Source organism: Diachasma alloeum, unplaced genomic scaffold (assembly GCF_001412515.2).
Source record: "Diachasma alloeum isolate Michigan unplaced genomic scaffold, Dall2.0 Dall_scaffold_00394, whole genome shotgun sequence".
Lineage (NCBI taxonomy): Eukaryota > Metazoa > Arthropoda > Insecta > Hymenoptera > Braconidae > Diachasma > Diachasma alloeum.
The window spans coordinates 28,151-56,078 of NW_021680533.1; the positions used below are offsets into that span (position 1 = coordinate 28,151).

General features: G+C 36.7%; 4 protein-coding genes across 4 annotated transcripts in view; 3 read left to right on the plus strand and 1 right to left on the minus strand.

Annotated features, from left to right (window-relative positions):
- LOC107041942 (D-aspartate oxidase) overlaps window positions 1-2,271 on the plus strand; it is a 22,246-nt gene extending 19,975 nt beyond the window's left edge. Inside the window, exons 4-6 of the mRNA XM_015262767.1 lie at window positions 578-734; window positions 869-1,153; window positions 2,093-2,271. Coding sequence (XP_015118253.1) covers window positions 578-734; window positions 869-1,153; window positions 2,093-2,206 — 556 coding nt within the window. The 3' untranslated portion in view covers window positions 2,207-2,271. The remainder of the gene's footprint in view (window positions 1-577; window positions 735-868; window positions 1,154-2,092) is intronic.
- LOC107041943 (EEF1A lysine methyltransferase 1) lies at window positions 2,224-4,516 on the minus strand. The gene is made up of 4 exons (XM_015262768.2): window positions 4,204-4,516; window positions 3,974-4,121; window positions 3,308-3,517; window positions 2,224-2,360 (listed from the first exon to the last, which is right to left on the minus strand). Exons 1-4 carry the CDS (start codon window positions 4,375-4,377, stop codon window positions 2,227-2,229), a joined length of 666 nt encoding a protein of 221 aa, XP_015118254.1. The 5' UTR covers window positions 4,378-4,516; the 3' UTR covers window positions 2,224-2,226.
- Window positions 4,517-6,257: 1,741 nt separating this feature from the next.
- Window positions 6,258-23,446, plus strand: LOC107041945. The gene is made up of 9 exons (XM_015262770.2): window positions 6,258-6,341; window positions 6,751-6,874; window positions 7,258-7,433; window positions 7,624-7,871; window positions 8,277-8,374; window positions 8,626-8,730; window positions 9,543-9,679; window positions 13,252-19,891; window positions 23,114-23,446. The coding sequence occupies exons 1-9, from the start codon at window positions 6,331-6,333 to the stop codon at window positions 23,285-23,287; spliced, it is 7,713 nt and encodes a 2,570-aa protein (XP_015118256.2). The 5' UTR covers window positions 6,258-6,330; the 3' UTR covers window positions 23,288-23,446.
- A 1,301-nt stretch (window positions 23,447-24,747) lies between these two features.
- On the plus strand, window positions 24,748-27,096 carry LOC107041935. Its single transcript, XM_015262748.1, has 3 exons — window positions 24,748-25,109; window positions 25,934-26,127; window positions 26,883-27,096. The coding sequence occupies exons 1-3, from the start codon at window positions 24,913-24,915 to the stop codon at window positions 27,074-27,076; spliced, it is 585 nt and encodes a 194-aa protein (XP_015118234.1). The 5' UTR covers window positions 24,748-24,912; the 3' UTR covers window positions 27,077-27,096.
- The last annotated feature ends 832 nt before the right edge of the window (window positions 27,097-27,928 follow it).

The window sequence follows — 27,928 nt, forward strand, 5'->3', positions numbered from 1 at the left end:
CCCCCCACAATAATGTATTGCGAAATTCGCCAAATGGGGCAAAATGGATTGGTGCTAATATTCCAAATCAACCCCCCTGCCCCCCCAAACCTATCTAATATTCATAAGTGAAATAGAATAAAAAATATGTCTGCGAGTGCTGACAGTTTCCCGCAGACTCGATAATTTAACACTGGCGCCATCTCGCGGCATTTCCCATCTGAGCTTCTTTACCACACAGCACACCATCAATAATTTCTCCTAATTATACAAAATAACCTATTAATGGGTATTAATTGGGACCAATTGTTTGTCTATCAGCATGTAAATAATTTTTTGATTATATTCCAATCATTTTTGGCCCATTTTTCGCCTTAAAATGAAATCCATGCACATCCATGCTACATCCATGCTACAACATGGATGTACCATGGAACCTCAATCGCCAGGGTATAGGGAATTAATAAGGGTCCATTTGGAAGCTTAGTACCAATGGAATTGGTAGGAATAAAAGAAAGAGAAAGGCTAATAAGACAAAAAGTAAAAACTGCTTGTTTTATCCTCCATATGCAGTCTAGCTAATTATCGCGTGTTATAGACTTGAACAGACCGGCACGAAATTCTACAAACGAAAATTATACAACGTGAATGAATTAATTGACGACTATGATGTCATAATAAACTGCGCGGGTCTGGGGGCTACAGAACTCAGTGGAGACAGACGAATGGTTCCCATGAGAGGACAAGTACTGAAGGTCACATCTCCCTTAATTTAACTCTCAAATAAATAGATGATTTCTGCCCTTTAAACAATAATAAAAAAAATAAATAAATAGATTGAATTATCATATGGTAATGGCAAGTGGAGAATCATTATATTAATATGTAGGTGAAAGCTCCATGGCTAAAGACTTTCTTCTACGGCGAATTGGATACGTACATCATCCCCGGAATAGATGGGTCCTGCACTCTGGGTGGATCCAGGAATTATGATTCTACGAGAATGTCTCCGTGTGCCCATGAAACTAGAGCCATTCATGAGAGATGCACTAGTCTCGTGCCTTCACTCAAGAATGCAGAAGTGATCGAGAGTCTAGTGGGGCTTCGGCCACATAGAGACGGAGGGGTCCGAGTGGAAATTGAAAAAATTTCAAATGGACGTCGATCTGCTACTGTATGTTAGATATCAAAGATGCTGATGTTTTGCTAATTCTATCCATTTTCAATTCATGAAATTAGAACCGAATGGTTTTAAGAGAAAATATTACGAAGCTCACAATGTTTTTCTACATTTTATCCCAAAATCACTCATTATATCGAAATAATTTGTCATTTAAGGCCAGGGTGGATTATCTTTCGAACGTTATCTCGATTATTTTTCCATCTTCATAATGTAAAATATATCACAATTTCCATTTGTTTTTACATCACGCAGGAGTCCCTAAAAATTATGATTGTACAATAAAAAAAAGTAGAAAAAAATTGAACATTTTCAAAGAGCGTTTTAATAAAGATTGGTAAATAAGTCCGATAAAGAAGAAATAGTGAATAGATAATTTATCATGCTAACGATCTGACAGCCATCGACTACTGTGACAAATGACGACTTAACAGCCATTATATACATCAAATTATTAATTTGTAATTTCCTCCCTATTGGGTTTATTTCCCAATATTATTCAAAAACGCTCTTTGAAAATCTTTAGCTTTTTTGAACATGTTTTTGATTGTACCATCATAATTTTTGGAGACGCCAGGGCTATGTAAAACTGAATAGCAATTGAAGATCATTCCAGATTACCAAAATAATAAAAACAATCAAGATGACGTTCGAAAGATAATCCACCCGCGCCTTAATCAGATATGAAAAATTGACTTTTTACCCAATACTAAAAGAGTATACTGTCATCTTTGTTAATTGCTGGTTTATCTCGAAAACTATCGCGTTCAGGAAAAAAATGGCTGAAGACAATTTCTGTTGTAGAGAAGAAAATTACAAAAAAAAATCTAACTTCTCCTAAAGCTACTCATTATCGAAATAATTCAATATTTAACAAAATTTGACCCCTGCGCTGTTCAATGGAACAAATTAAATGAAAATCATCCCTTCCAGCTTGTCCACAATTACGGCCACGGTGGTTACGGAGTCTGTACAGCACCCGGCACAGCCAAATACGCCATAAAACTCGCTCAAGACGCTCACCTCAACACATACTCAAAACTCTAACCACAATAAAGCCAATGTAATCATTCCAACAGTTTATCAAAATGAAAATTAGAATAACAATAAAATTCATTGGCTAAATTATTTTTGTGGTGTGGCTCGAATTTACATTTTCGGAGATCTAGGAGTCTTCCAGCTAAATCCTCCATGACAGCACCTGGAGTCATCCCTCAATTTAGTAAAAACACTCTTAAGGCGAAACCGAACCCCTGTGTCTCTATGAACTTTTAGAATTGTTTATTCTCCTAGGGAAGAGTGGGGCATAATGAAACAGTCAAAAAATAGCTTTTTGACGCAATTCAAGTAAAAAAATTTTTTTTTGTTAAATATTTTTTTTTTATCAACTTTTTTTACTATTGAGAGTACTGATGAGAATAATAATCTTCTATTCGTCTTATAATTCTATTGATTAAATTAGGCCGATTACACTTTTCTTTTTTCATTCGATTGAAATTCAGCATCACATTTTCCTTTTTTCCCCCTCTGAGTTTCCCCCTGAGCTTCCTCTGGACTTTGGATTTCGCTGCTTCATTTTGTTTTCAATTAATCCATTGAGAAAATCTTCTCCCGTCAAAACTTCTCCATAATTTTTCATTCTACTGAATGGAAAATTATTATTCTCATTAGTACTCTCAAGAATTAAAAAAAAGTTAATAAACAAAAGTTAATAAAAAAAATATTTAACAAAAAAAAATTATTTTGGTTGAATTGCATCAAACAGTCATTTTTCGACTGTTTCATTTTGTCCCACTCTCCCCTACAATTATTAATTCTGTAGTGAAGTGGTAAACTAGGATGAGTGCAATTTTTTGAAAAACTTTCTATTGCTCGAATCGGAAATTCTCTCAAACGTTGTCAAGTTTTTGAAGTCTCCTTGAAAAAGTTCCATTTTCGCACTTATCCTAATTTACCACTTCGGTGCAGAATTTTTTTCTATGAAATTACTTTATCGACTCGATCATTGCATTGTTGAGTCAATGAAGTAGTTTCATTAATAAAAAATAATTATTGCAAGAGAAAACATAATTCTAAAAGTTCATATAGACACAGGGGTTCCATTTCCCCTTAAACTAAAGAAGAAATAAGCGAATGAAATGACTGTACCTGTACAGAGTACCATATTTTTCTTGGTTAAAAATTTCATGGTAACTGCAGTCTTTGTTAAACATTCTTCAGATAAAAATGGAGGATCTGCTATTACGAGATCGTACATACTCGACATATCTCGAGGTAGATTCAGTGGTGATTTATAATCGTATCGCACAAAATCTTTTACAAATATTGAGAATCTCGTATCATACTCGAATAATGTCACTAAAATAAAGAGAGAAAGAATTTAGGCATACCTTGACGATCTCTTATTCAATCTCAACAGAGTATTTTTCTTCAAAAATTATTCCAACCGTTTCCATTCACCTTCAAAAAACTCCACCTTCCTCAGCCATCCTTGCGTGTAACTTGTAGATGACAGTTATGAGGTGCTCTAACAAGTGTCTGTTGGATGTTTGTGCTTTGCACAAGTCGGAAAATTCTTTGGTTAAAGATATTTTTGTCACAACCTTTAAGTAACTAATGGGTTGATTATTAGAATAAATGAATGCCCGGATGAAGAACACTTTGTGTTCGAAACGTTGGCAATTAGTGGAAGAATTGTTTCATTTTTCTTTGGATTCTTTCCTTTATTGATTTGTATTTAAATTGCTGTTATGACGGTTAATGGCTGAGGAAGGTGGAGTTTTTTTTGAAGAAGTGGAGTATTTTTCTTATTACCCGTCCTATCTCCAGCATTTCTCTTCAATGATTTATACAACGTCGGACACGATATAAGCCCGATTTTCCCATCAACTCCTGTAGCTCGTATTGCACCCTTAACTAAAGTATTTACTGTCTCATCGTCGTACCAAAATTGACTCAGTTGCTGTAAAATAATGAAGTCCCTCATTAATTATTAATGACTAGATTGTGCCTGAAAAGTAATTATTTTTTATCTAATCCCATACCCAGTCCTCGCCAAAGGTGACATTGTCAATTTCTTCTTGCCCATTGTTTACTCGATCGTTATTCATTATCTTTTTCATTTGGTCTTCTCTTTCTTGACACTCTGTGTAATATTCCTGGAGGGCTGCGAGGGTAGACGCACTCAATTGGGGGACTTCGTCGTCGCTGTCAACCATGCTTTATCACTTGATTGTTTAATCAATTGGATGAATATAAATAATGGAGTACTGAATGGAGCGGCCACAACGTGTTTACCAACGTGTTGGATGTCTTTTTTTTTAAGAGTAGCCGCACAGCCATTGGCTGAGTGTCAGATATCTGACTGAAGTTAGGCGAGCTTGTTGACTTCAAGGTGAGTATTCAACGAGCAAGGAGTGAAAAGGAGATCGAATTCTTTTTCAATTCAAATAACTGAAATGAGTAAATGGTGGAAAATTTATTAGCATGCATATACATACTTACACACATACAGATATTTTTGCTTCCGAATGCAAGCATTGCAATCGTTCGTTTTTCACATTCTCTAATTTTGATTGGAAATTATGTAGAAACATCTGCAACGTAAAAATACGAAGTCTGGCGACCATATCTGTATGTGATCACGTCCACTGCCAACCACCTTCCCAGTGGTCAATTGTTAGAAAATCAAGTAACTAAGTAGCTAAAGTAATTCTAAAAAAATTGAAATGTCAGATTATAGGTGCTAATAAGGATTAGCTCTATGCAAAATTTCAGCCCGATCGAGCTAATAGTTTTTGAGAAAAAGTGATTCATTTAAGAATCCAAGTTCATGGGGTATTGGAGAAAACAATAAACTGCACTATGTTATTGTCAATACGCGACGTTTCGCTTATTGTAATTCAAACTTCCTCAGGCTCTTGACATTTAAGTACATAGTTACATTATTCTCTAATGAAATGCATGTCGAGATATTTAAACGCATCTGTAAGTGAATAAAAAACGTAAAACCTGACTAGCAACAATCTCATACGACTATCATCTGTCACTTCGATCAGTCATCACATGTTGCTAGTCAGGTTTTACGTTTTTTATTTACTTACAGATGTGTTTAAAGATCTCGGCATGCATTTCATTAGAGAATAATGTGACTATGTACTTAAATATCAAGAGCCTCAGAAAGCTTGAATTACAAGCGAAACGTCGCGTATTGACAATAACCTAGTGCAGTTTATTGTTTTCTCCAACACCCCATGAACTTGGATTCTTAATAATAATTATGGAGATGAATGGTTTCATTGATAGTGATTCATTTATCAATTGTTTTTCGCAAATATCTTCAAACCTAGTGGACCGATTTCGATTAATTTTTTTTTCAATATTCATTTCGACGCCTTCCATCTAAATCAATCAAAACATATTATACCAGTTCATACAAAGTTTTCGAAATACTCTTGTTTTTCCGTTTTTCATAGAAAAACTTTGTAAACACTCTAGTTTGTGCAAAAATGGAGATATCAACTTGAAATTTGGACAGAAAATATGTATACCCGCTCATACGAAGTATTCGAAACATTGGAATTTTAATAGCACCCATGGAGGTGACTAACTATATCTGAAATTTTTGCTGCTAGTTAGTGTTGTAAAGCTATAAACTTGTAATATTTTAGACCATTCGGAAGCCCGTCATCAATGTTTTAAAGCGAAAAAAAAAAAGACATTACTTAGTGGCATGCTCACTGTCACATGACGCGCTGGCATATGCTCGCTGTCCCCTGCTTGTTTAAAAACACAATTTCTTCACGTTTCATGACATTTCTGTCCATTTCCACCCAAAATTAAGAAATCGAAAAAAATCACGATTACAAAGCTTCCATTCGAAAGCAAAAAGAATAAAATATGTAAGTTTCAACTGTTCACATGAATTTCATACTTTTTACTGTCAGCGGGAAAAATCTTTGTAGAAATGGCTTCTGCCGAGCCCTTTGTTTTGGTTCATATTCGTTTGAACTGTTGCCGGGCACCCGACGTCCACCGGTCCGCGGTTCTCGTGCGTTTCCGTAGGCTCATCTCCGTCGCTATTATCTACCTCATGAGAACACACGCAAAGTCGATCGCCTCTTTGAACTTGGCTGCGTGACAACTCGGTCCTTCTTTACCGAGACGCAAGAATGGTGGACGCGTGAGTAAATCCGTTTCTTACCTTCGGAATCTCAAAACATCGCTATAAAACAATTATAATTCGCAAATGAGCCACTGTGAAAATGTTGTTGATAAATTGAGGAGAATATTTACATGCGTATTTTTTGGATTGCACAGTATTGTGTTAGATCATTATGCTGTTGAAAGTGACGTTCATTGCTCCTATCACCGCTTTAAAAATAATCCTTCGTAATTGATAAAAATTCCGAAATTGACAATTTTTATTCTCAAAAAATGAACGCTTCAGAATAATTAGAACATTCTCGTCGATTTGTTTATGTTCTTCGAGTGTTATCAGAGTGTTTTGACATTCTAACCTGTAATAGCAATGCTGTCGTATGGCTCCGGAATGAGTAATAGGTGATCAATGATTTGTTTATTGCTTTCAGGAAGAAAAAGGTCGACAAGAAGGCCGAGCCTTCGAAGAAGCTCCCGGCAGTCCCCGAGTCTGTCCTCAAGAGGAGGAAGCGACGTGAAGCAGCCAAAACTGCTCGTCTTCAAGTCTCCATTAAGGTTAGACTCAAATATTTTTGTTACAATTTTAGACATTACTACAAAAATTAATAAATCATAAATGATAAAAACAAGAAAGTTGATAGAAAATTGAAAGTCTTAGTTGTCGGTTGTTGTAGAATTACTTTTAAAAAAAAGTGGTTTTAGAAGGAGTAGTAGGAAAATTCAGTAGCGAAGCGGTAAACCGGGTTAAGTCGATTTTGACTTTTGGCCAATTTTTGATGAATATCTCGAAATCTAAAAGAGATAGCAAAATCTCTTTTAGATTCCGAGATATCCGTAAAAACTGGTCAATAGTCAAACTCGACTTGACCCGGTTTACCGCTTCGCTACTGATTTGCTTGTAAAGATGTTTATGTCTATGGCTGGGATTATTTGTTCAGGCACGTGCTGCACACTACAAGAAGAGGAAGGAAATCTTCAAGCGTGCTGAGTCGTACGTCAAAGAATACAGACAGAAGGAGAGGGATGAAATTAGGTTGAAGAGACAGGCCAAGAACCGTGGTAACTACTACATTCCTGGAGAAGCTCGCCTTGCCTTTGTCATCCGTATTCGAGGGTAAGCAATTGTTGATGAATATTTGAATTAACATGCAGTGAAATCGTTCCAAGAGAAATTTTCCCCCTAAAAACCGATAACTATCAAAATGAATGAAAACTGAATAATAGCAATCTAATTATTAACTTATTATCATCAAGTAAAATTCGTCTTAATGGTTTTTTAAACTATTCTATTTTTATTATTACAGTGTGAACCAAGTGGCTCCCAAGGTTCGCAAGGTTCTTCAGTTGTTCAGACTGAAACAGATCAACAATGGCGTCTTCGTCAGATTGAACAAGGCCACCATCAACATGCTCCGAATCGTCGAGCCATACATTACCTGGGGATACCCCAACCTCAAGTCAGTCCGCGAGTTGATCTACAAACGTGGTTTCGCCAAGATCAATCGCCAGCGCATCCCAATCACTAGCAACTCCATCATTGAACAGAAACTTGGTGATTATGATCATTCTTCAACTTTTATTCGTATAAGTTCCTAGAAAATTTATCGTTTTTTCTTTATTCACTGTTTTTAATTTTTTTAATTGATAAATAGATTATCTTTTTTCAATTTAAAAATTATTGAAAGTGTGTACTATGAAAAAAAAATCTTCGGAGATAGATTTTAACGTATGGATTAATGATTAATTATCGACAAGTCCATAAGGGTTGATTAACACATCTAAATCCACTCTCTTCCATCTTGTCGTAAATAAAGTGAGTTTGTCAATAAATTTTTTCGGAGTTATTCGAAAAATTTGTCGATTCAAACATTTTTCATAAAATTTTCCACTCCAGAAGAATTTTTTTGGCATAAAAAAATGGTTCTCCAGTGAAATAATAAATCAATTTTATCTTCAGGTGGCTCTGGACTCATCTGTACTGAAGATTTGATCCACGAAATCTTCACAGTTGGATCCAAATTCAAGTACGCCAGCAATTTTCTCTGGCCATTCAAGGTAACAACTATTAATTATTTATTACAATATATTTGACGTAGGCATGGTCATGGGATTTTCATTAGTCCATTACCTCCTATTACGTCATAGAGTAATACAAGATCTTTATTTATTCGGCTAGAATATTTGTTCCAGCTCTTTGAAGGTCTTAAACATTTTATTCTTATCTTGATGCTTATTAAATGATCACATCATCATGATGAAATTTAACATTATGAACATATTGGTTAATATTGTATTCAATGTTTTAGCTGAACACCCCAACTGGTGGATGGCGCAAGAAGACCAATCACTACGTCGAGGGTGGTGATTTCGGTAACCGTGAGGACAAAATCAACGAGCTCCTCAGGCGAATGGTTTAGATTCTTAAATAACTGTACTCTTCTGACAAAAAAAGTATAAAAAGTACGTTTTCATACGGATATTGTTCTTTCATTTTTACAAATAGAACCTGATCCTTCAATCTACATCATGGGAATAATCAATAAGTTGGAATAATAAGAGACTTTCCAATTACCTCAGAGATATTGTAAAGTATGGGTACATTTAATAAATAAGTGACTGTTTATTAAAGATTTTGGGGCAAAAAAGAGATACAAAAAGGAATGACGCGTCCCCGGACCAGAAACGAAGATAAAAGAAGAGGAGTTAGAAAGAGACGATCGTACATGAATGTGATTGAGAGGGAGGAATAGAACAAGTACGCAACAATCGAATACAATATTTATCGTAAAGTGAAAAATCAAACTGTTTTATTGAGCTTTATCATATTTTTTTATTATATTCCCAAGATATCAACTCCTGAGATTAATCAAGATTATGATTGAATAAAAGCAATAAAGAAATACCTCTGCTGAAGAACATTAACTCGTAATTTTCATTAGAAAAAGAATGTGTTTTTGGCTTTTATAAGAATAAATGCCATTCCTGACCTATGGAAAAAACCTTTTTCGTAAATTTGTTCATCTTTAAACCACCTGGTGCAAAAAAAATCTCGATCATGCGCAGAATGAAAACATCGGCTCGCCTCTCCCAATGCCCACGAGACAGTTCAAGCAGTTCAAGGCATGATCCAACCGAGACAAGTCGTTCGAGACCTGCCTCGTCACAATTTTTTTTTTTTTCATTATAAATCATTGTCACCCTCTAATACTTACATTTTATCAATTCAAACAATTTAATGATAAGCAGTGCTAAAGATAGGGTACGGTGCATGCATGAATATTTGTCGTGCCTCACATTTGCTCACATTGTCGTTCATTGCAGCACCATAACCTACGGATTTCATCAGATTAAAAGAGAAACGTGAGTTTATTGCAAAGAAATTCGTAATTTTACTTATTTTTCTATTGTTTCCTCTTCAATAATTCATGAAAAACAAAATTATTTATGACATAATTCTGAAAGACATTAAATTCTATTCAAGATTCTCTAAAAAATTGTCTTTCGCTTTAACGTGTTTTGGCGTTGTGGATAGCGATTCGACGACGTGATCTCAAGTTCCTGCGATCGAATCCCAGCTCATATCTCTCAACATTATTTTACTCTCTGATTTTATCCTTTTGCAATAATTTCCTTGACTTATTCAATAAAAAAAAGTTAATTATTATTTTTCAATCGCTGAAATCACTGGAATTGTTCAGAGGAGCTGAAACTGACCTCAAATTATCAAATTGTCTCCTGAACAAACGATACGATTCAAACGAATAATATCTCGTTATAAACTTTGAAAAATTGAAAGTAATTCATAATTTTCCTTATTGTTCCATTATTTCCTCTTCAATAATTCCTAAAAATCAAGTATTTGGGACATAATTCTGAAAAATATTAGATTCTATTCAAGATTATCTAAAACATTATGTCTTTCGCTTTAACATGTTTTGGCTTTGTGGATAGCGATCCGACGAGGTAATCTCAAGTTCTTACGATCGAATCCCCGCTTATATATCTCAACATTATTTTTTACTCTCCAATTTCATCCGTTTACAACAATTTCGTTGACTAATTCAATAAAAAAAAAGTTGATTATTATTTTTCAATCGCTGAAATCACTGGGAATGGTTCAGAGGAGTTGAAACTGACCTCAAATTATCAATATCTTCTGAACAAACGATAAGATTCAAACGAATAATATCTCGTTATAAACTTTGAAAAAATATTTTGAAAATGAAAGCTGAGTGAATAATTGCATTGATACAACGGTGCATAGTTACTGTTGCGAATGTATTAAAAATATGCTTCCGAATGGATTAAGGATGTTTGTCCAAAATCGCAAGTACTTAAAAAAATGTACTTTTTTTTAAACTGAGAGATGAAGATGTTCCCTTCACTTTAATACAAATTTTAATCCAATCCAACCCATGTTCATTATTTAAAAATGAAATAGACAAAATGCCCCAAATATATGCGCTAAAGAGAGCGCTTATATGGGATAGAATCATTCAAATATTTCCTTTTTTTACCCGGGTACCTCAGATTTTTCTCTGGCCATTGGATTCAGTATGATTTTACACATTACTTTCTATTTTTTTATTTCTATTTTTAGAGTCTTCTAGAAGGTAATTATCAATTGGAAGATAAATTTCATAAGATCCCATGTATTAGAAAAAATTAGTTTGTTCATTTCTGCCGAGACTACAGTGATTATTTTTTTTCAATGTTAGAAAAGTTAGTTGTATAGGTTCTGCTGTCAGCTGAAAAAATTACAGAATTTTCCTTAACCATGAGAAAAAAACACATTTACCGATAATTTACCGACACTGGCTAAACATCCTTAAATTTTTCGATTCTATGACATCATCTCCTTTAATAAAAATGAGTGGACACCTGCATTTGTTTATAAATGTATAATTAATATGCATAAGTATTTAAGATAACAGAGATTTCGATATAAAAAACTTATGATGGTATTGTGTAACTTGATAAGCAATAAAGCTATCCTCACCATTTTTCAACTTGATTAAGAAGGCACTGAAATATTCTTTTGAAGCCTTGTTTAATTGCTATTACTGATAATTATTATTATTATTACATATTAATAATCCGATAAAATTTATCATCGCCGATTTGAATTCTTTGCTATTTTTTTTATGTATTCTACAAAAATGTTTGGATAGGAATTGAATTTATCGGTATTGGTTCATTATTCGAAAAAATATCAATTTTAAAATTTTCCCTAGACATTGAAAAATTAAAAATTCTGTTTTTGTGTTGATCTCGTTTCTCTTCCACTGTTCACTTTCTTCCATTAGAATTAGATAATAGGAAGAAAATACATTGGTTTTTCTGCATTATTAAACAAAACGTTTTGAAATTTTCAAGATGGAAAAATCGATTTTTTCATTTTATTGATACTGATTGGTGATGATCGATCACTCTTTGCAATTTCCTTCTTCGGTTTCATTGAAATGAGATCAAAGGGATGTAAAATGTTCATATTCGTTCACATTTTCAGATCATTGGTACTAATTAATTTAAAAAAAGAAAGAAATGAAAAATTTTTGGTATGATTATCGAAAATTATTTGTCGGTCTGTATTCTCACGTGACTTATGGGGAATTCCTCTTCATTCAGTGTTGTAACTTAGGAATTAAGGAATTACGGAATATATATAATATTAATAAGAATGGCTAAAATTAAATTAATCTAATTGTGAAGACGGAAATGGAAAGAAACTAAAATAACATAGTATAAACAAATCTAGCGACAGACGCGAAGCGCCCAATCGTTAGATCTTTCAGTAATTATGAGCAAAACGATTTTCTCTTCCAAATCGCATAAACAATGTGCTATAGCTCGATAACGAATTCTACGACCCCCATCATATTCTGGTAGATCCAAGAGAGTATTGTTATTAATCTTTTTGAGCCATGACTAATTTCATGTTTATGACAATTGTTTGAGTGATCGATTTTTTGACAAATATAATTTTTTTCGAATCTGTATGACGAATTGAATTTTAATTGGTGTCAATAAATAGAGCTTATGAAAGTCTATATTCATGAAAAAAATCATGAAATTCCATTGACCCCTTATAAGAAAATTTTGAAAAAAATGAAAACAAAAAACACACCACATACACACATACAGACACCATCTAAAAATCGCATATTCGAACTTTTTCGACCATATTTAGTGACCCTGAAACCAAAAATTGGAAACTTAAATTTGAGCAATTACAAAGCTTCCATTTGAAAGCAAAAAGAATTTTCAAAAAAATTAACATCATATACGCATACATACCAACACTTGTAGGACACAACTGTTGTTCGGACTTTTTAGACAATATTTAATTATTCCAACACAAAAAATCGGAAGCTCAAATTTTGATGGCAATATTTCTTTCATTTGAAAGCAAAAGTTCATTAGCTTATCTCGTAACTCGATAATGAATAATTCCATGCATATCATCTTATGACGTTACTAATAGGTCATTGGAGCAAATTTCTTCAGTCATAATTTCATTGATTTCATGAATAACTTTGTAGTAATTGTTACAAAATCGTCTTTGAAAAACAATGTCACAAAAGATATGTCTTAATTCAATAACGAATGCTGGAATATGGATGGAATGCGAGACTCCATCATTTTCTGATGGAGTCAAGGGACCATCGACATCAATTTTTTCTATAAATCATTATTTCTTTTCAATGATTTTTAAGCGATCGTTGAAAAATTGTTTTTTTGAAAAATATCATAATTTTAGAAATTTTATTAAATTGATGGCGATGGATTGTAGTCTATGCCCAGGAAAAAAATCATGGATCTCTTATGAAAAAATATTCTGAAAAAAAATTGAAAAAAGACTACACATATACGAATACATAGCTTCCCTTCAAAAGCAAAAAAGACTGACTATCTTTCTCGCTTGTCCACAGATTATTACCAATGTCTGCAAACACTCCATCAACGTCAGCAGCCCCTAAGACCGCCCTGCAAGGTGCTTCACGTGTATTCGTATTGACCCCGAATATGCTAAAAAAGTTGGGCCTTACGGACCAATTGAAACAGATCCAGAGTAAAATCAAACCCGAGAACACAGTTCAACTAGTAGCCGACTCCAAGAGATCTTCAGCCGCACCAAAACCGAAGCTCATCATTCCTTCCGACAAGGTTCGAATAGTTTCCAAGAAGAAGACTCTTGACAACGAGAATAAAAAAGTCAAATCATCTGTCAAACCCTCGGAACCCGTTCAAGAGAATCAAATAATCGATAAAATCGGTGTCAACAAAGAAAAACTGAAGACAAAGTTGATTGAAGTTCCCACAAACTTGCGAAAATATCCTGAAAACGTGAAAGAACAACAAAAAATTGTATCGGAGAACCAAAGAGGGGCAGCAGTAACTGAAAATTCATCTAAAGGAGGAGAATTTATTCGAGGAGATGAAAATCATGAGGCCAGTGATAACAAATTAGTGACAGAGACAGTAGAAATTGTAGAATTAATGATTTCGGAGAGGAACAATGCCTCCATGAATTGTAATTCGCTTCAGGAAGATCAACTACTTGAGAGAATTGACTCCAAGAATTCGCAAATTGTGACTCCAATGGATGATAAATCACAAAAAGTTGATGGTGGATTGTTAAATGAATCTCTTGCAATCACGAAAAATTCTAAAAAGTCGATACGGACGGGGAATACTGAAGAGAATTACAAATTTGTGGAGATTGAAGATATGAAATCGACAGAATCATCAACAGAGTCATTCAGAATATCAAGGGCTCCAGTGAAAGCTCCAATGAATGAATTAATAACAAAAATTCCATTTGACAAATCACCAATATCTGCTGCAAAAACCCAAATTTTTCCGGAATCTTCAGTCCTACAGAATAAAAATACTGAAGATCGAGGAAATGATGATTTAGTACACCTGCAAGACACAAAATCAGCTAATAAATCACCTAAAAAAGTGCAGGACTCTCTCAAATCAACACAAATCCAACAAATCCGGACTGAAGAGGAACCTTCAGAAGTCAAGGTCACTAACAGTCCCGAATCCCTATCAAGATTGGCAAATACCAGATCGTTCAAACCGAAAGGCAAAATTATTCGTACGTTGACTCGAGGAGTTCAAAAAGACAACAAAACTCCAGCTACAATTCCTGTACAGAACGACAATCAACTGCTATCCAGCCCATTGTTATCAATCAATCCAGAACCATTTTCCACGAAACTAGACACAGCACCAGGAAAATTAGCCAACTCTCCTGTGAAGCTGATAACAAATTTAAAAACTTCGGAAAAATTTCAGGATCCTACTGATCCTCAAAATGACCTCAATCCTCCAAAATCTCCAGGTAAAGATTTTTCCGCAGGCACCAAACAAAGATTTGATGATCAAATATCAAATAATGAATCATCAACCCCAAAACCATTGAACAATCTCGACGTACTGATGGCAGCAGTGGACATAAACTTGAAACACGAGAATTCACGAACAAATAATGCGCTCCCTCTTCCCAAAATTATATCCCTGACTGAAATTCCACGGCCAGTCACTCACTCAACGAATGATGAACCGGGAAAAAATCCAGAAATCTTCATAAGTCCAGTAAAAACTACAGAGAAGGCAAAAGTAATCGATAATAATGATCCCATCAAATTTTCTAATCCAAAACTTAAAAGAAAGAGAGCCTCGAAAATCGATGTGGGATATTTAAAAGCCCAAAAGATTCCCAGAAAATCTCTCCAGGAGAACTCAAAATCCATCAAGACTGAAGAGAATACACCTCTGGTAACCCCGAGTCCAACAAGAACCTCTCGCAGACAAGCAAAACCAAAGATCTTCGAGGACTGCATTATGGGACCATCGAAACATCGTAAAAACCTAGAGAATCAGACTGACGCAATTGTTAATCTATTAAGCAGTAGACCAACGCCACGCAAACAGAAGAGTTTCTCTTCTTCAACAAAAGGGGATTCCCCAAAGAAATTAATTATTGACGAATCCAGATCTGAATCATCAAACGTTGAGGGAAAAGATTCGAAGCAAGTGGACGAGAAACAAACGATCGTTGAGGGCGTCAAGCTTTCAGGATCTACAGAGAAACATAATGAAGAAATTAGGCAATCAGTGGCTGATGAAAGACCTTCGATGATGTTGAATGATTTAGCTCCAATATCTGAGGGATCAGTGGCTGGTGGCTCTGAAGAAGGAATTCGAGAGGAAGATGTTTCCTGTCATTTGGCGGAATCAAATCGTGAAGCAGAGATGAATGAGTTATCTGAAAGGCCAATGCCACCAGAAAAATCCGAGATTAAAGTTTCTGAGATCTTGGTATCAGCTCAAACAAGGCATGAACTTGGAGAAAACATTAATGACTTAGATTTTACAGAAAAACCTTCAGAAAGATTAGTTAAATCGTACACTTCAGTTGCAGTTGATGATAGTGAGGTGGTCGTGTCTTCTGTTGCTTCAAAATCACTGAAGAAATCTCAGAAAAAAGCCATGAAAAAATTAAAAGGAGTTGCCTTGGAAATATCGAAGCTAGGAACTTCATTGAAAGGAGAAGGTAAAGGGTCTGAAGGCGAAAACATTGAGGAGATAAGTTCAAGAGAAATTACAACGATATTATTGGAAAGTTCTTCAAAAACTGGAGCACTTGATGAAGAAAAAATAGTTGGGGCAGGAATGGTTGAAGTTGCTTCAGAATCTTCTTCAATATCTAGAGAGAAAAGTCATTCAATAAAAATTGTTAGAGCAAAATCAGGGATAAAACCATTGAGAAGAATATCTCAAGCATCTAAACAAACAGCATCTAACACTGATAGTGTGACGAAAAATGTTAAACCAAAAGCTAAAATTTCATCGAGAAAGAAGTCCCACGGATCTAATGGCGAAAATGATAAGAAGGAGATAAATTCAGAAGAAATCACAACGGTATTATTGGAAAGTTCTTCAAAAACTGGAGTACGTGGTGGAGAAAAAAAAGTTGGGGCAGGAATGGTTGACGTTACTTCAGAATCGTCTTCAACAACTAGAGAGAAAATTAATTCAATGAAAATTATTGGAGCAAAACCAGGAATTAAACCATTGAGAAGAATATCTCGAGCATCTAAACAAGCACCTGACACTGATGTGACGAAGAATGTTGAGCCCAAAGCTAAAAGTTCATCAAGAAGGAAGTCCCAAGGATCTAAAGTATCAAATGAAGAAAAAGTTGATGGAAGAAAAGTTGAAGAAATATCAACAGGTGGTGATCAACCCCATGGATGTAAACCTGAAGAGAATCCTGTGGAAACACCTCCAGTGATATTTGATGAAACAATTCCAAATAAAGATCAACCAGAAATTGACAACTTCCTAGAAGTTCCTGCCCTTCAAGTCTCTGCGGAAATCCACAAACGCCCAGAAGAATCCATCCATAAGAGGAAAACAGAGAACATTTCCTCTCTAGACCTGATAGTCTCTCCAGGAGCCCCTACCTCTGGTCCAGGCGACCCTGCACCCTTAAGAACCTCAGATTCCCCAGTCCTCGAACCCCACCATCTGTCTCCAGTCCCTGAAGAATCTCCTAAACGTCAAGGCAGACAAAAACGTCCCCCAAGCCTAGAACAGCAACCAGACGTTCCCGCTTCCGAGGAACCCCCACAGATAAGCCCAAACCTTCCAAAACGTCGAGGAAGAAAGAAGAAAGCAGAGCTCGAGAAGCTTCTTCCCCCACCAGTAGTACCTCTTCCCTCTTCAGAACCCCCACAAGACCCAGGAGATCTTCTTCGGGACCCTGAAACCCGTCAAAGAAAAGCCCTGACCCGTCCCGACGAGACCGACGGTGAAGGTCTCAGTGAGTCCGACCAAGAGCCATCTTTCCCTCCCCCTCCCCAGAGTCGTCGAGGTCGAGGTCGTCGGAAGCCAGGCCGAGGTCGTGGTCGCTCCTCCCTCCCAGTGGACCCAGAATACACCCCCAGAGTTATTTCCGCCACCAAATATACCGACACCCCAACCCCACCGTCGCCCACGCCATCGAAACCTCAACCAGCAACTACCAAATGTGGGAAATGCCAGGAAGAGATAGCTTCGACTTCGTGGGCTCGTCACAACCTCATGAAGCACAACAACATGGGGTGGAAATCCACAGACCCCGAGCCAGATTTCTCAGACCTGAAAGCCCTGACTCGTCTCTTATTTCAGACCAAGAAGAAGAAGCCGTCGTTGACCTGCGAGAGCTGCGCAACTGTGAAGAAATCAGTGGCAGGTTTCATCTCCCACATAACCTTCTGCGGAAAAACAGAAGTTGAGAAGCAGTCCCTCATGTGGACCTGCCCGATCTGCAGGGTGATCCTGATGCCGTCCTCCCAGGAGTACCACGAGAGGGTCCACAGAGACCAGGGAATCGTTCCCAGCAAGAAGAAGAAGAAGAAGAAAGAGATCGTTAAGGAGACCGTCGACCTGGACACTTCAAGAGTCAAGAGAAAGGCAGCAGAGAGGGCTGCGACGAGAATCTCCGAGTTCACGGAGCTAGTGAAGGCGTCCGACGATCCCCCTGCGAAGAAGAAGAAACTAGGTGCCAGAATTAAGGAGTTCATAGACCAACCCATACCGGTGAAGACAATTCCTTCGGTGTGGAAAGCCATGTGGGCCAGGGCGATAAACCACAATGAGAAAGCCTACTGCAGGGAACCTCACTGCGACTTCTCTTCACCCACACTCCGGGGGATCTGCGAGCACTACAGCACCTGTAATTTCATCCCGAGGACCATGTTCGTCTGCAAGATCTGTCAGTGGTCATGTGAGAAAAACTCGGAGATTGTGGGGCACGTGAAAGACGTGCACTCGAGTGAAGTCAACGTAGATGATTCTGATTATAATGGCAGTGAGGGGTCTGAGGAAGAGGAGGAGGAGGAGGAGGAGGAGGAGGATGATGATGAGGAGATGGATGAGGAAGAGATGATAGGCGAGGACGGGGAGACGAAGAGGAGGAGGGGCCCGGCGCCGAGGGCTCGCGCACGACCGAAGGCTAAGTTCCTGGGGAATTATATTCACATCAGGAATTACGCCAGCACCACGACGTTTGGACCTGCCCTGAAGTGGACTGTTGAATTCCAGACAGAGTATTATGGATTGAGGCTGTTTGAGGAGCTCGAGGTGAACGGATTTGAAATGGTTGATGACCCTGAGGAGTATCTTCCCAAGTTGAAGGTGTCAATGCCGACGAGTGTTTTAAGGCTGAAGGATGAAGAGGTAAGGGAGGAGGACTGGAGAAGGTGGGACAGATTCGGAGCTGATGTTGTTGACAGTGTCCCGATGTTCTTCACTGGAGGACCTGTCTGGGGACTCGCTTGGATGCCAATCCCCGCTACGATGCACAACAAAAAGCCTGAGCAGTTTGTAGCGATCAGTACTCACAAGGGGATGGAAGACTATTTCGAGGTGGGGAGGAGCTACTGCGGAAAGAATTGCATTCAGATTTGGAATCTGGGGGCGCTGGGGAACGATTCCACGTACCCGAGCACTCCGGAGTTGTGTTATGCGGTGGGACATGAAGGAGGAACGATTTGGTGTCTGGAGTGGTGTCCCTCCGGTGGGTACGAAGAGGGAGGCAAGAGAATGGGATTGCTCGCTGCGGCCATGTCCTCAGGCCTCGTTCATATTTACTCGATGCCGTTTCCCGAGGTGGTGGGAAGTGGGGGAAAGCTGTTCAAGACTGATCCTGTGATGGTTCTACATATTAGTGATGAAGCAGCTACAGCGTCGCAATGTATGACCCTCTGTTGGTCGAAGACCTCTAACCACGACACTCTAGCCGCTGGTTTCGCCAACGGCTACGTCGCCCTCTGGAACTTGAGCACAAAATCGCCGCTCCTCCGAACGAAGCAATCGTCAACGATCCACCTGCACCCGCTCATGCACTTTTACGCTCACGGCCACGCCGTCATGTTCGTTACTATCGTTCCGTTGGAGGAGAAAAGGTACCTGGTGACCGCTGGGATGGACAGATGCTCGAAAATGTGGGACCTGGAGGACACAAGCCTCCCCTTCTGGCTTCTGAAGAAGGGAGTCGCTGTCAACGGTACCTGGATGACCCACTGGCCGACAATTCTGACGTCTTACGACGACGTCCTGGGGCTGGCGCATACTCAGACGTATCTCGCGCCTATCAGGGAGGCTGCAACCAGGGTCCTACCTATTCTCCCTACGAATTCCCCGGTTTACGCCATCGCCAGCTCTGATTGGGCTAATGGGATCTGCCAGGGGACTGGTGCTGGAGAAATCGTTGCCATCTTCCCTCCGCAAATGCTTTATCCCAAGGAGATTGATAAAATCTCGAGAACCAGGTGGCTCGTCTCCAATGTCAAGGTCGTGGATTTTGAGAAGAAAGAGGCGGGCAAGGAGTACGAGTACAAGCCGGCAAAGTACGAGGAGTGCCAGGAGAGGTTTGGAGTGGCGTTTTGCGATGACCTCGATAATACGAGAGGCGTCGCCTGGATGTCACAACACGACAGGAAGGGGTTCTTGAGTACAGATACCATGCAGCAGGTGCCGATGGAGCAGTATCCCATTGCAGCTATCAACAGGGTAAATATCTTGGATTCTAGAGAGGTTTTTATTGTCTCAGGGTGTCCAGTCGTCAGGGAAATCTGGAAAACCGGGAATTATCAGCAAATTTGATTGGTCTGGAAATGTCAGAAAAAAAGTCAGGGAATTACGACAACTTTCTGGAATTTTGAAATTTGAAGGTACTAGGAAACTTAGGTAGGGAAGATTGGGGCAAAATTGAAATAGTGAGGCAAAATGAAACATGGGGCAGAGTAAAACCGACAAAAAAACGACTGTTTGACCCAATTTAAGAAAAAAAAATTTTATTTTTATTTTTTTTGGAAACTTTTTTTTATTCTTAGGAGTATTGATAAGAATAACAATTTTCCATTCAGTAGAATAGAAAATTATTAAGAATTTTTGATGGGCAAAAATTTTGTCAATGGATTATTCGATTGAAATTCAGCATCAGAATTTGCTTTTTCGCCCTCTGGGTCTCCCCCTGGACCTTGCTCTGGACTTTGGATTTTGCTGCTTCATTTTTTTTTTTCAATTAATCCATTGACAAAATCTTCGCCCGTCAAAAATTCTCAAAAATTTTCCACTCTACTGAATGGAAAATTATTATTCTCATCAGTACTCCCAAGAATTAAAAAAAAGTTCATAAAAAAATTTAATAAAAAAAAATTTTGTTTGCTTAAATTGCGTCAAACAGTCGTTTTTTTTACTATTTCATTTTGTCCCACGGTTTCATTTTGCCCCGCTGTTTCATTTTTCCCCACTCTCCCCTAGAAATCTTTGAAGAAAATTGGATGAATTGAACTTAGGGCCGCTTTGTTCATGTACCTTTTGCTCTAAAGACCGTTTAACAAACGATCCGTTTGCCTAATCATCCGTTTCGCCAGAGGTCTCCATGTATTATTTCAACAGACCGTTTATCAAAGTCTCCGTTTATGAAACGGACTTTTAGAGGAAAAGGAACATGAACAAACCAACCCTAAAAAATGAGACTAGATTCATTTAATCAAGGTGTTTCCAGTGAAAAGTTAAAAGAATGAAGAAAAAATGAAAAATTGGTGAGAGAAATATCGGAGTATGCTGCATTATTGACAATTTTTTTGTATTTTTTTTTCAATATCTCAGCCTCAAGAAAAAAAAATGATGAAATTTGGATTTTTTCGTAATTTCTCCAACTGTAAAGGCCGAGATTACTTCAGTAGCGAAGCGGTAAATCGGTTTAAGTCGATTTGGACTATTGGTCAGTTTTCAACTAATATCTCGAAATCTAGGGGAGATAGCAACATTTTTGTCATTACCTGTTTTGTAGCTCTCTACAAAAAAGGTCATTACGAAAATTTCATTATCTCTCTTAGATTCGGAGATATTCATCGAAAACTCAGCTAAGGGCTCAGTCGACTTAAACCGTTTTACCGCTTCCCTACTGATTTCATTCTCCATTAGGGAAATTTTCATATCTCCAAAAAATGAACTTCTGGAAAAAAACTAGTGGGTGATAAATAAAATCTTGCTTGAAAGTACGTATAAGTTCCAGAGATTTCCTAGATTTCATACGAAAGTTATTTGAAAAAATGATACGGAGAATCATGAGTTTCGGGGCAAATTGTATTCATTGCATCTGACACGTGTGCAATTCAAGTGGCGCGTAATTCGAATGTCAGTATAATCGCTGGAGTATCATGGGAGAGGTATAGGCTAACCCATGGAATTGAGAGAGAGAAAATACTGTGCAGGTTTACTAACTCGAAATAACCACAGGAATGATCCATGTGGCATTGTCATGTCTCTGATGCATTTTAATCTTGTTTCAATAATTAGAAAATCGTCCAATAAAAATACTTTGACACTCGTTAGTGATGGGAAAAAAATCAGCAATCCGACACAAAGACGGCATTCAAAAAATTTCTAAATGCACACTGAAATAGTCACTTGAAAATAGAAATATGAGTGACAAGAATGACCGGTCAAATGACCGTCAATGACCACCGTCATGACCGGTAATTACCGCGCCCAGAATCTGACCATATCGTCAGAACAAGAAATGACGATTGGTCGTAAGCATGAAATGACCGAATAAATTTTGACCGTCAATTTCCATTTATAGAGATGACTCGCAATTTTCGAGTACTACACTGAAAAAAACAATTTTTTTTTAGAAGTACGTCTTTACTTATATCAAGAAACTCGTGGCTTTAAAATTTTCAAGAACAAAATATCTTGCACCAAGAGAAAAAAACTTTCGCCAAGAAATGTTTTACTTGTCCTAGAAACGAGGATAATTTCTTAATGACAAGAAAGCGATTTCTCATGCTAAGTAAAAATTAATTAATTCATTGAATAGTTTTTTAACCTCAATTCTAAAATATTTTAATGCAAAAACCACTTGAATTCATTTGAGAACTCGTTTTCTTGATATGAATCATTTGCCCTCATCTTTCGGCCAAACATCAAATTTCATGGCGTAAGATTTTTTTTTCTTAGTGTGAGATATTGGGCGCTTGGTAATTTTCGAGCTATGAATTTCTTGATACAAGTACAGACGTACTTCTCAAAAAAAATTTGTTTTGTCAGTGTAGACAAGCGGTTTCTACACTGTTAATTCAGTGGTAGTGTCCTAAAAAATAAGAGTCAACTGTTCATGAAATGTCATTTTTTTTCTAACAGTGTGTCAGTGAGAACGAGGCCATTGATAATAATTAATAAATAAAATAATAAATGACAATAATTCAATTCTATTAAAAAGGTTTCCGATCGAAGCCTTAAAAAATGACCCAAAAAATGACGGTCAATTTGCAACTATATATAGATGATTTTTGGTAATTTTGGATCGCCCCTGACGCAGCTTAACGGTGGCGGTCATTTTGCATACAAAATTCGGTCAGGGTCAGAAAACGGTTAAAAACCGGTCATTTACGTCTGACCTAACCGAAAGGGAAAATTACGGTCACTCCACATTTCTACTTGAACATTGACAATTTTCGTGATCAGGGATTGAAACAGGGCTCGAGAACAATAAGACTCCCCTTCCGTTTCTCCCCCCCCCAAGAAATACAGGTAAAAACATCTTAAATCGTGTCATGGCATCATCAGATACTGGAAATTCAGAGCTCTTTTTTAAAATTCATTCACTTTGATTTTTTCATCTCTTCGAAGACTGATAGAAGATAACAAAGTTATTCGCATTAAAATTCGCATCGCCACATACTTTGAATCCACGTCAATGGATAATTCATGATTTCACAGATTTCGTGGAATTCAAACGGTTGGAGTTACCTCTGGATTGCTGTAGGCTATCGAAACGGTCTCATCAGGGTTCTAAATCTGAAAAGAATGAACAAAAACAGTATTACGGGCGACATGCTCTCCAAACACGCTGCAGCCATGAGGAAGAAGCAAGAAGAAGTCATAAGCTCATGATGCCAAGCATTCGAAGTCCGCAATTCGACAAATACTCGCTAGCCAGCAATAAATTATTCTAACACTTTTTCATTCTCAAAAACGGACATCTTGTGATATTGACGATTAAATGCATGTAAATAAAAGGTACAAAACTATTCTAAGACCACTATTTAATACTATGTTGAATTAACGTTAAATAAACCTTTTGAATTTTCGAAAAAACTCAATCTCAAGTCTTTTACTTCAAACTGATATAAAGCGCTTCGATAAAAGAAGAAACCATGGTTTACCCAGCACAGTATACTCCCGCGAAGGGCTATCTCATGGGCGAACAGAGCCAGAGGCAACCATTACAATCTTATCAGCTCTTTAAGGATGTTTTTTTCATGTTCAAGGAAAATTCTATAATTTTTTGGCTGATAGCAGAACATATGAAATTAACTTCTTTGATGTTAAAAAAAATCTCAATTCTCTCGCCAGAAATGAATAACCAAATTTTTCTTTATACACGGGCTCTTATGGGATTATTGTTGAAATTTATAATTCACCTACTAGAAGACTAAAAATAAAAATAAAAGGTAATATGCAAAACTGTACTGAACGGAATAGCCAGAGAAAAATTTGGAGCACCCGGGCAAAAAGAGGAAATATATGAAAAATTCCATCCCATATGTGCGCATGTTGGCGCATGCGTTTGGTGCATTTTGTCCACTCCATTTCTAAATAGTAAATGTGGTTTGGTGGATTGAAATTTTTATCAAGATAAAGGAAATAACTTCATCGCTCAAGTGAATGAAAAATCAATTTTTTTGAATACTTGCTATTTTGGATAAACATCCTTAAAGAGAGTGGGTATTGTTAGATCTGCTGCTTGCAGTTGTGGGTATCCTGAGAAGAATCTAAATCACGTGCTCTGGTAATGTCCTGCACATGACATACACCGTCCGAAACTCCTGTCTGGTTTACAAAGAGAGTGTCTCCTCCCACTCTATGAGATTAATTTTTTTTAACTCAATAGAACAACATTACAACTTATAGACGCCGTTTTAGCCTTCTCTGGACTAAGTATTTCAGACTCAAGTAAATTATATAAAAAATAAAGAATGTACTATATGATACTGTATTGACCTGAATACGATGTAAACATTTTTTTTCAGCAGAACAACCAACAGGTTTAAATGCGATGAATAAAAAAAGCGCTTCGATTATTCGAACCTTTATAGGTACATCAGAATTTTATTCAAACTATTTTCATTTGGTATTCTGAGCATGCGCAGACAAGTGTTTATGAGCGAGAAAAAAATTTGGAACACGTGTTGTTCGTTGCGTGGGCTTTGAATTCATTATCGCGACGAGAACGCCTAAACAGACTCCAAATGGACCTGGGGAGCCGGAAATGTCCCGGAGATTCCCGAAGGGATGTTCGTTCTTCTCGTTTTTCAATTCTATCAGTTCCAACGGTGTCGGTTGAGAAAGACTGAGAAAGACGAAGCTAATAGTCGAGGGAGTTGCGTTACAACTTTACATGATTTCAAATTGTTGCTTCGAGACTGGTTAATTACTTTAAATTATAATTTTTAATCCTGTCCATTGAGAAAATATTTCTTGGGAATTATTTTGACTTTAAAGTTGTGTTTTTTACGATGGGTAAAAATCCACTGAAATGGAAGCTGCGTACCCTGGGATATTTATTCCTCGGAATTTTTGTATTCTACATGATTTTTCTATTTAAAAAAAATCATCATTTTGTCTCTGAGTTCACGATTAAAAACACGAGGGCCAAGAGTGTCTGGGAGTTCGTGGCCGATTTCAGCAATATGTTGAAGTTAAATCCAACTATGTAAGTACTATTTTCTAATTTAATTCAATATAAATAACAAATTCTCAGCACTTTTCAAAGAATTAAATAACGAAGCAAACAAAATTAAAGATTCAGTTTTGTTTGGGATTGATATATTTTTTTGATATGTCGAAATCTCAGTGAGATAGTAAAATTTTTATGAGAGCATTCTTTAGAGCTCTCAATTTCCTGAATAAAGCAAAGAAGCTTTCTAAGATTTGCGTCTAATCTTTCTTAGATTCAAAGATATTTTCGAACAAAATAGAACTTTTCTCAAAGTAGAACTGATTTGTTTTGTTTCACGACTTGGATTTATAATTTCCTCTTCGTCTATAAGTGAGAGGTAAATGCACCGATTCATCATAAAAAATATTTCATCTTGAGAATGATACTTCATAAAAAAATTGTGAAATAAAAACATGTTACATGCATGTTATCCAATTATTTGCAATTAATGGAAATGGTTTATCAATTGAGTTGCGAAGCGGTAAAACGATTTAAGTCGACTTAGCCCTTAGCTGAGTTTTCAATGAATATCTCCGAATCTAAGGGAGATAATGAAATTTTCGTGAAGACTTTTTTTGTAGCCCTCAATTCGCTCTACAAAAAAGAGCAATTTTTGTAGAGCGAATTGAGGGCTACAGAAAAGATAATGACAAAAATTTTGTTATCTCCCGTACATTTCGAGATATTTGTTGAAAACTGACCAATAGTCAAAATCGACTTAAACCGGTTTACCGCTTCGCTACTGAATGCTTATTTCGTCAATTCATTAGAAATGGCCGGCTCGTTGATGGTGTTTGATCTATTATTTTATTTTACAGTGAAGAATTTGATATTATAAATGAAAGTGGAAATTACGACCACTGGAAATATTCAGTCAAGTACAAAGAGCATCTACATCACATACCAGCAGTAAAAAACATCGCACATGGACACTTCTCTATCAGACAGGATGGCCATTCCTACAAGATCACGTCGAATCATCAGACGTGTTTCTTCGAAGGTTTTAATTGTGGTACATTCAGTTTTCACTTTTGCGGAATAGATATGATGAATAAATTTCTTGTCGTAGTCTTCCCGTTTTTAAATTAAGGGGAGACTACTATGAGTTTTAAAATTGCGGGCTATTGGAATGCGATTTTTCATACATTGAAGATGAGTACAAAAAAATTAATTGTTCATTGTTCGTTTGCCCCGCAGACGCTTGAAATATTAAAAATAGTCTAGGGGCTTCAATTTTTGAGCTACAGAGGTTTCATATTTATCAAAATTTTTAAAAAAATGTGTACAATAACAATTACGAATTAGTTTTTTTTAAATTCAACTCCTACCCCGCTAATTTTTTTATTTTTAAAATAAAAAATTGCAACATTCATATAAGATAGCCTGAAAAAGGGATCTGAAAGAATCGAATACATTTAAAATATTTTAAGGATAATTTTTCTGCCTATTTTACATGAATGGCGCAAATTTTTATATTAAACAAAACGAAATTAGCTGTGTAGGAGTCGAATTTCGAAAAACTAATTCGTAATTATTATTGCACACATTTTTTCAAAAATTTTGAAAAAAAAAAAGAAATTTCTGTAGTTCAAAAATTGGAGACCCTGGACTATTTTTAACATTTTAAGCGTGTGCGGAACAAACGAACAATAAACAATCTTTTTTTTGCACTAATTATTCGTTTTTAGACATATATAATCGATTTTCAATGTATGAGAAATCACACTCCAATTGAAAATAAATACGAATGAATTCTTCTCATTTCAGTGAACTCGATATCAGAATTCACATTTTTGCAGTCAGAAGACGATACAAAATGTGTGGAGACTATCCAGTACGAATGCCCATTGGCATTTTCACAATTTTGCTACAGAGAAGTCGCTTATCAGAGGAATGAAATCATGACGAGATTAACACGACATTTTTCTCTCGTGAATATTCATACAGAGGAGAACAAATGAGTCATGGAGATCATTTTAAATTAGACACTGGAATTTTTCCATAAAAATGCAAATTTTCTGCAAAACAAACTTTTTTTTTCATTTGTACAAAAAGGAAGAATGAATTGAAAATAAACCAAGTTTGATAGGCGACGAGTTTTTGTTTATTATATTATATATTTGGAGCTAAATAGATGGAAAAATTTTATAGCAACATTTTTTATAGAGCGAAATGGGAAATACACACAAGATCTTTAGAAGATTTTCCTCGTCTCCATTGAATGCAGGAATATGTGTGACAAGAAATCAGTAGTGAATTGGTAAATCGGTTTAAGTCGACTTAGCTCCTAGTTGAGTTTTTGTTGAACAACTCGGGATTTAAGTAAGATAGCGAATTTTTTGTAAAATATTTTTCGATAGCCTTCACTTCTCTCTCCAAACAAGATTTTTAGGAAAATTTTACTAATACCTTCAGAATTTGAGATATTCATCGATAACTGACGCCAGAATGGAATTGAATTATACCGTTTGAGCCCTTCACTCACTACTGAGATAGCGTTTTCGATTTAGGTTGCTCTTCGCCGGAGTGTGGCCCTATAAGAATCAGGTTATCTATGAGATGACGCGGCGTTATCTGTGGAAGTTGTGGACATCTATGAGTCTGACTATTAAATCACCGCCACGTACACCTAAAAGACGTCTAATGACCGCTTTAGCGTTCTTTTTTAGCAAGAATATGAACCGTCTCCAAGACAGTCCAATAGCCCAAGCAGCACAGTTCTGGAGGGTATCTGCAAGTATACCAAAAAGGCTGTCTAATGTCTGTCCAAAAAGGTAACTTGTGTCTAGAAGTTACCTAGAAGTGAACTAAAA

Coding starts and splice junctions, on each gene's coding strand:
- LOC107041943 (XM_015262768.2), bottom strand. CDS start 4,377: ATGGTTGACAGCGACGACGAAGTCCCCCAATTGAGTGCGTCTACCCTC. Junction 4,122..4,203: donor TCACCTTTGGCGAGGACTGG/GTATGGGATTAG, acceptor ATTATTTTACAG/CAACTGAGTCAATTTTGGTA. Junction 3,518..3,973: donor AAATGCTGGAGATAGGACGG/GTAATAAGAAAA, acceptor TCTTTATTTTAG/TGACATTATTCGAGTATGAT.
- LOC107041945 (XM_015262770.2), top strand. Junction 7,872..8,276: donor CATCATTGAACAGAAACTTG/GTGATTATGATC, acceptor TTTTATCTTCAG/GTGGCTCTGGACTCATCTGT. Junction 9,680..13,251: donor CATCAGATTAAAAGAGAAAC/GTGAGTTTATTG, acceptor GCTTGTCCACAG/ATTATTACCAATGTCTGCAA.
- LOC107041935 (XM_015262748.1), top strand. CDS start 24,913: ATGGGTAAAAATCCACTGAAATGGAAGCTGCGTACCCTGGGATATTTA. Junction 25,110..25,933: donor TTGAAGTTAAATCCAACTAT/GTAAGTACTATT, acceptor TTTATTTTACAG/TGAAGAATTTGATATTATAA. Junction 26,128..26,882: donor CTTCGAAGGTTTTAATTGTG/GTACATTCAGTT, acceptor TTCTCATTTCAG/TGAACTCGATATCAGAATTC.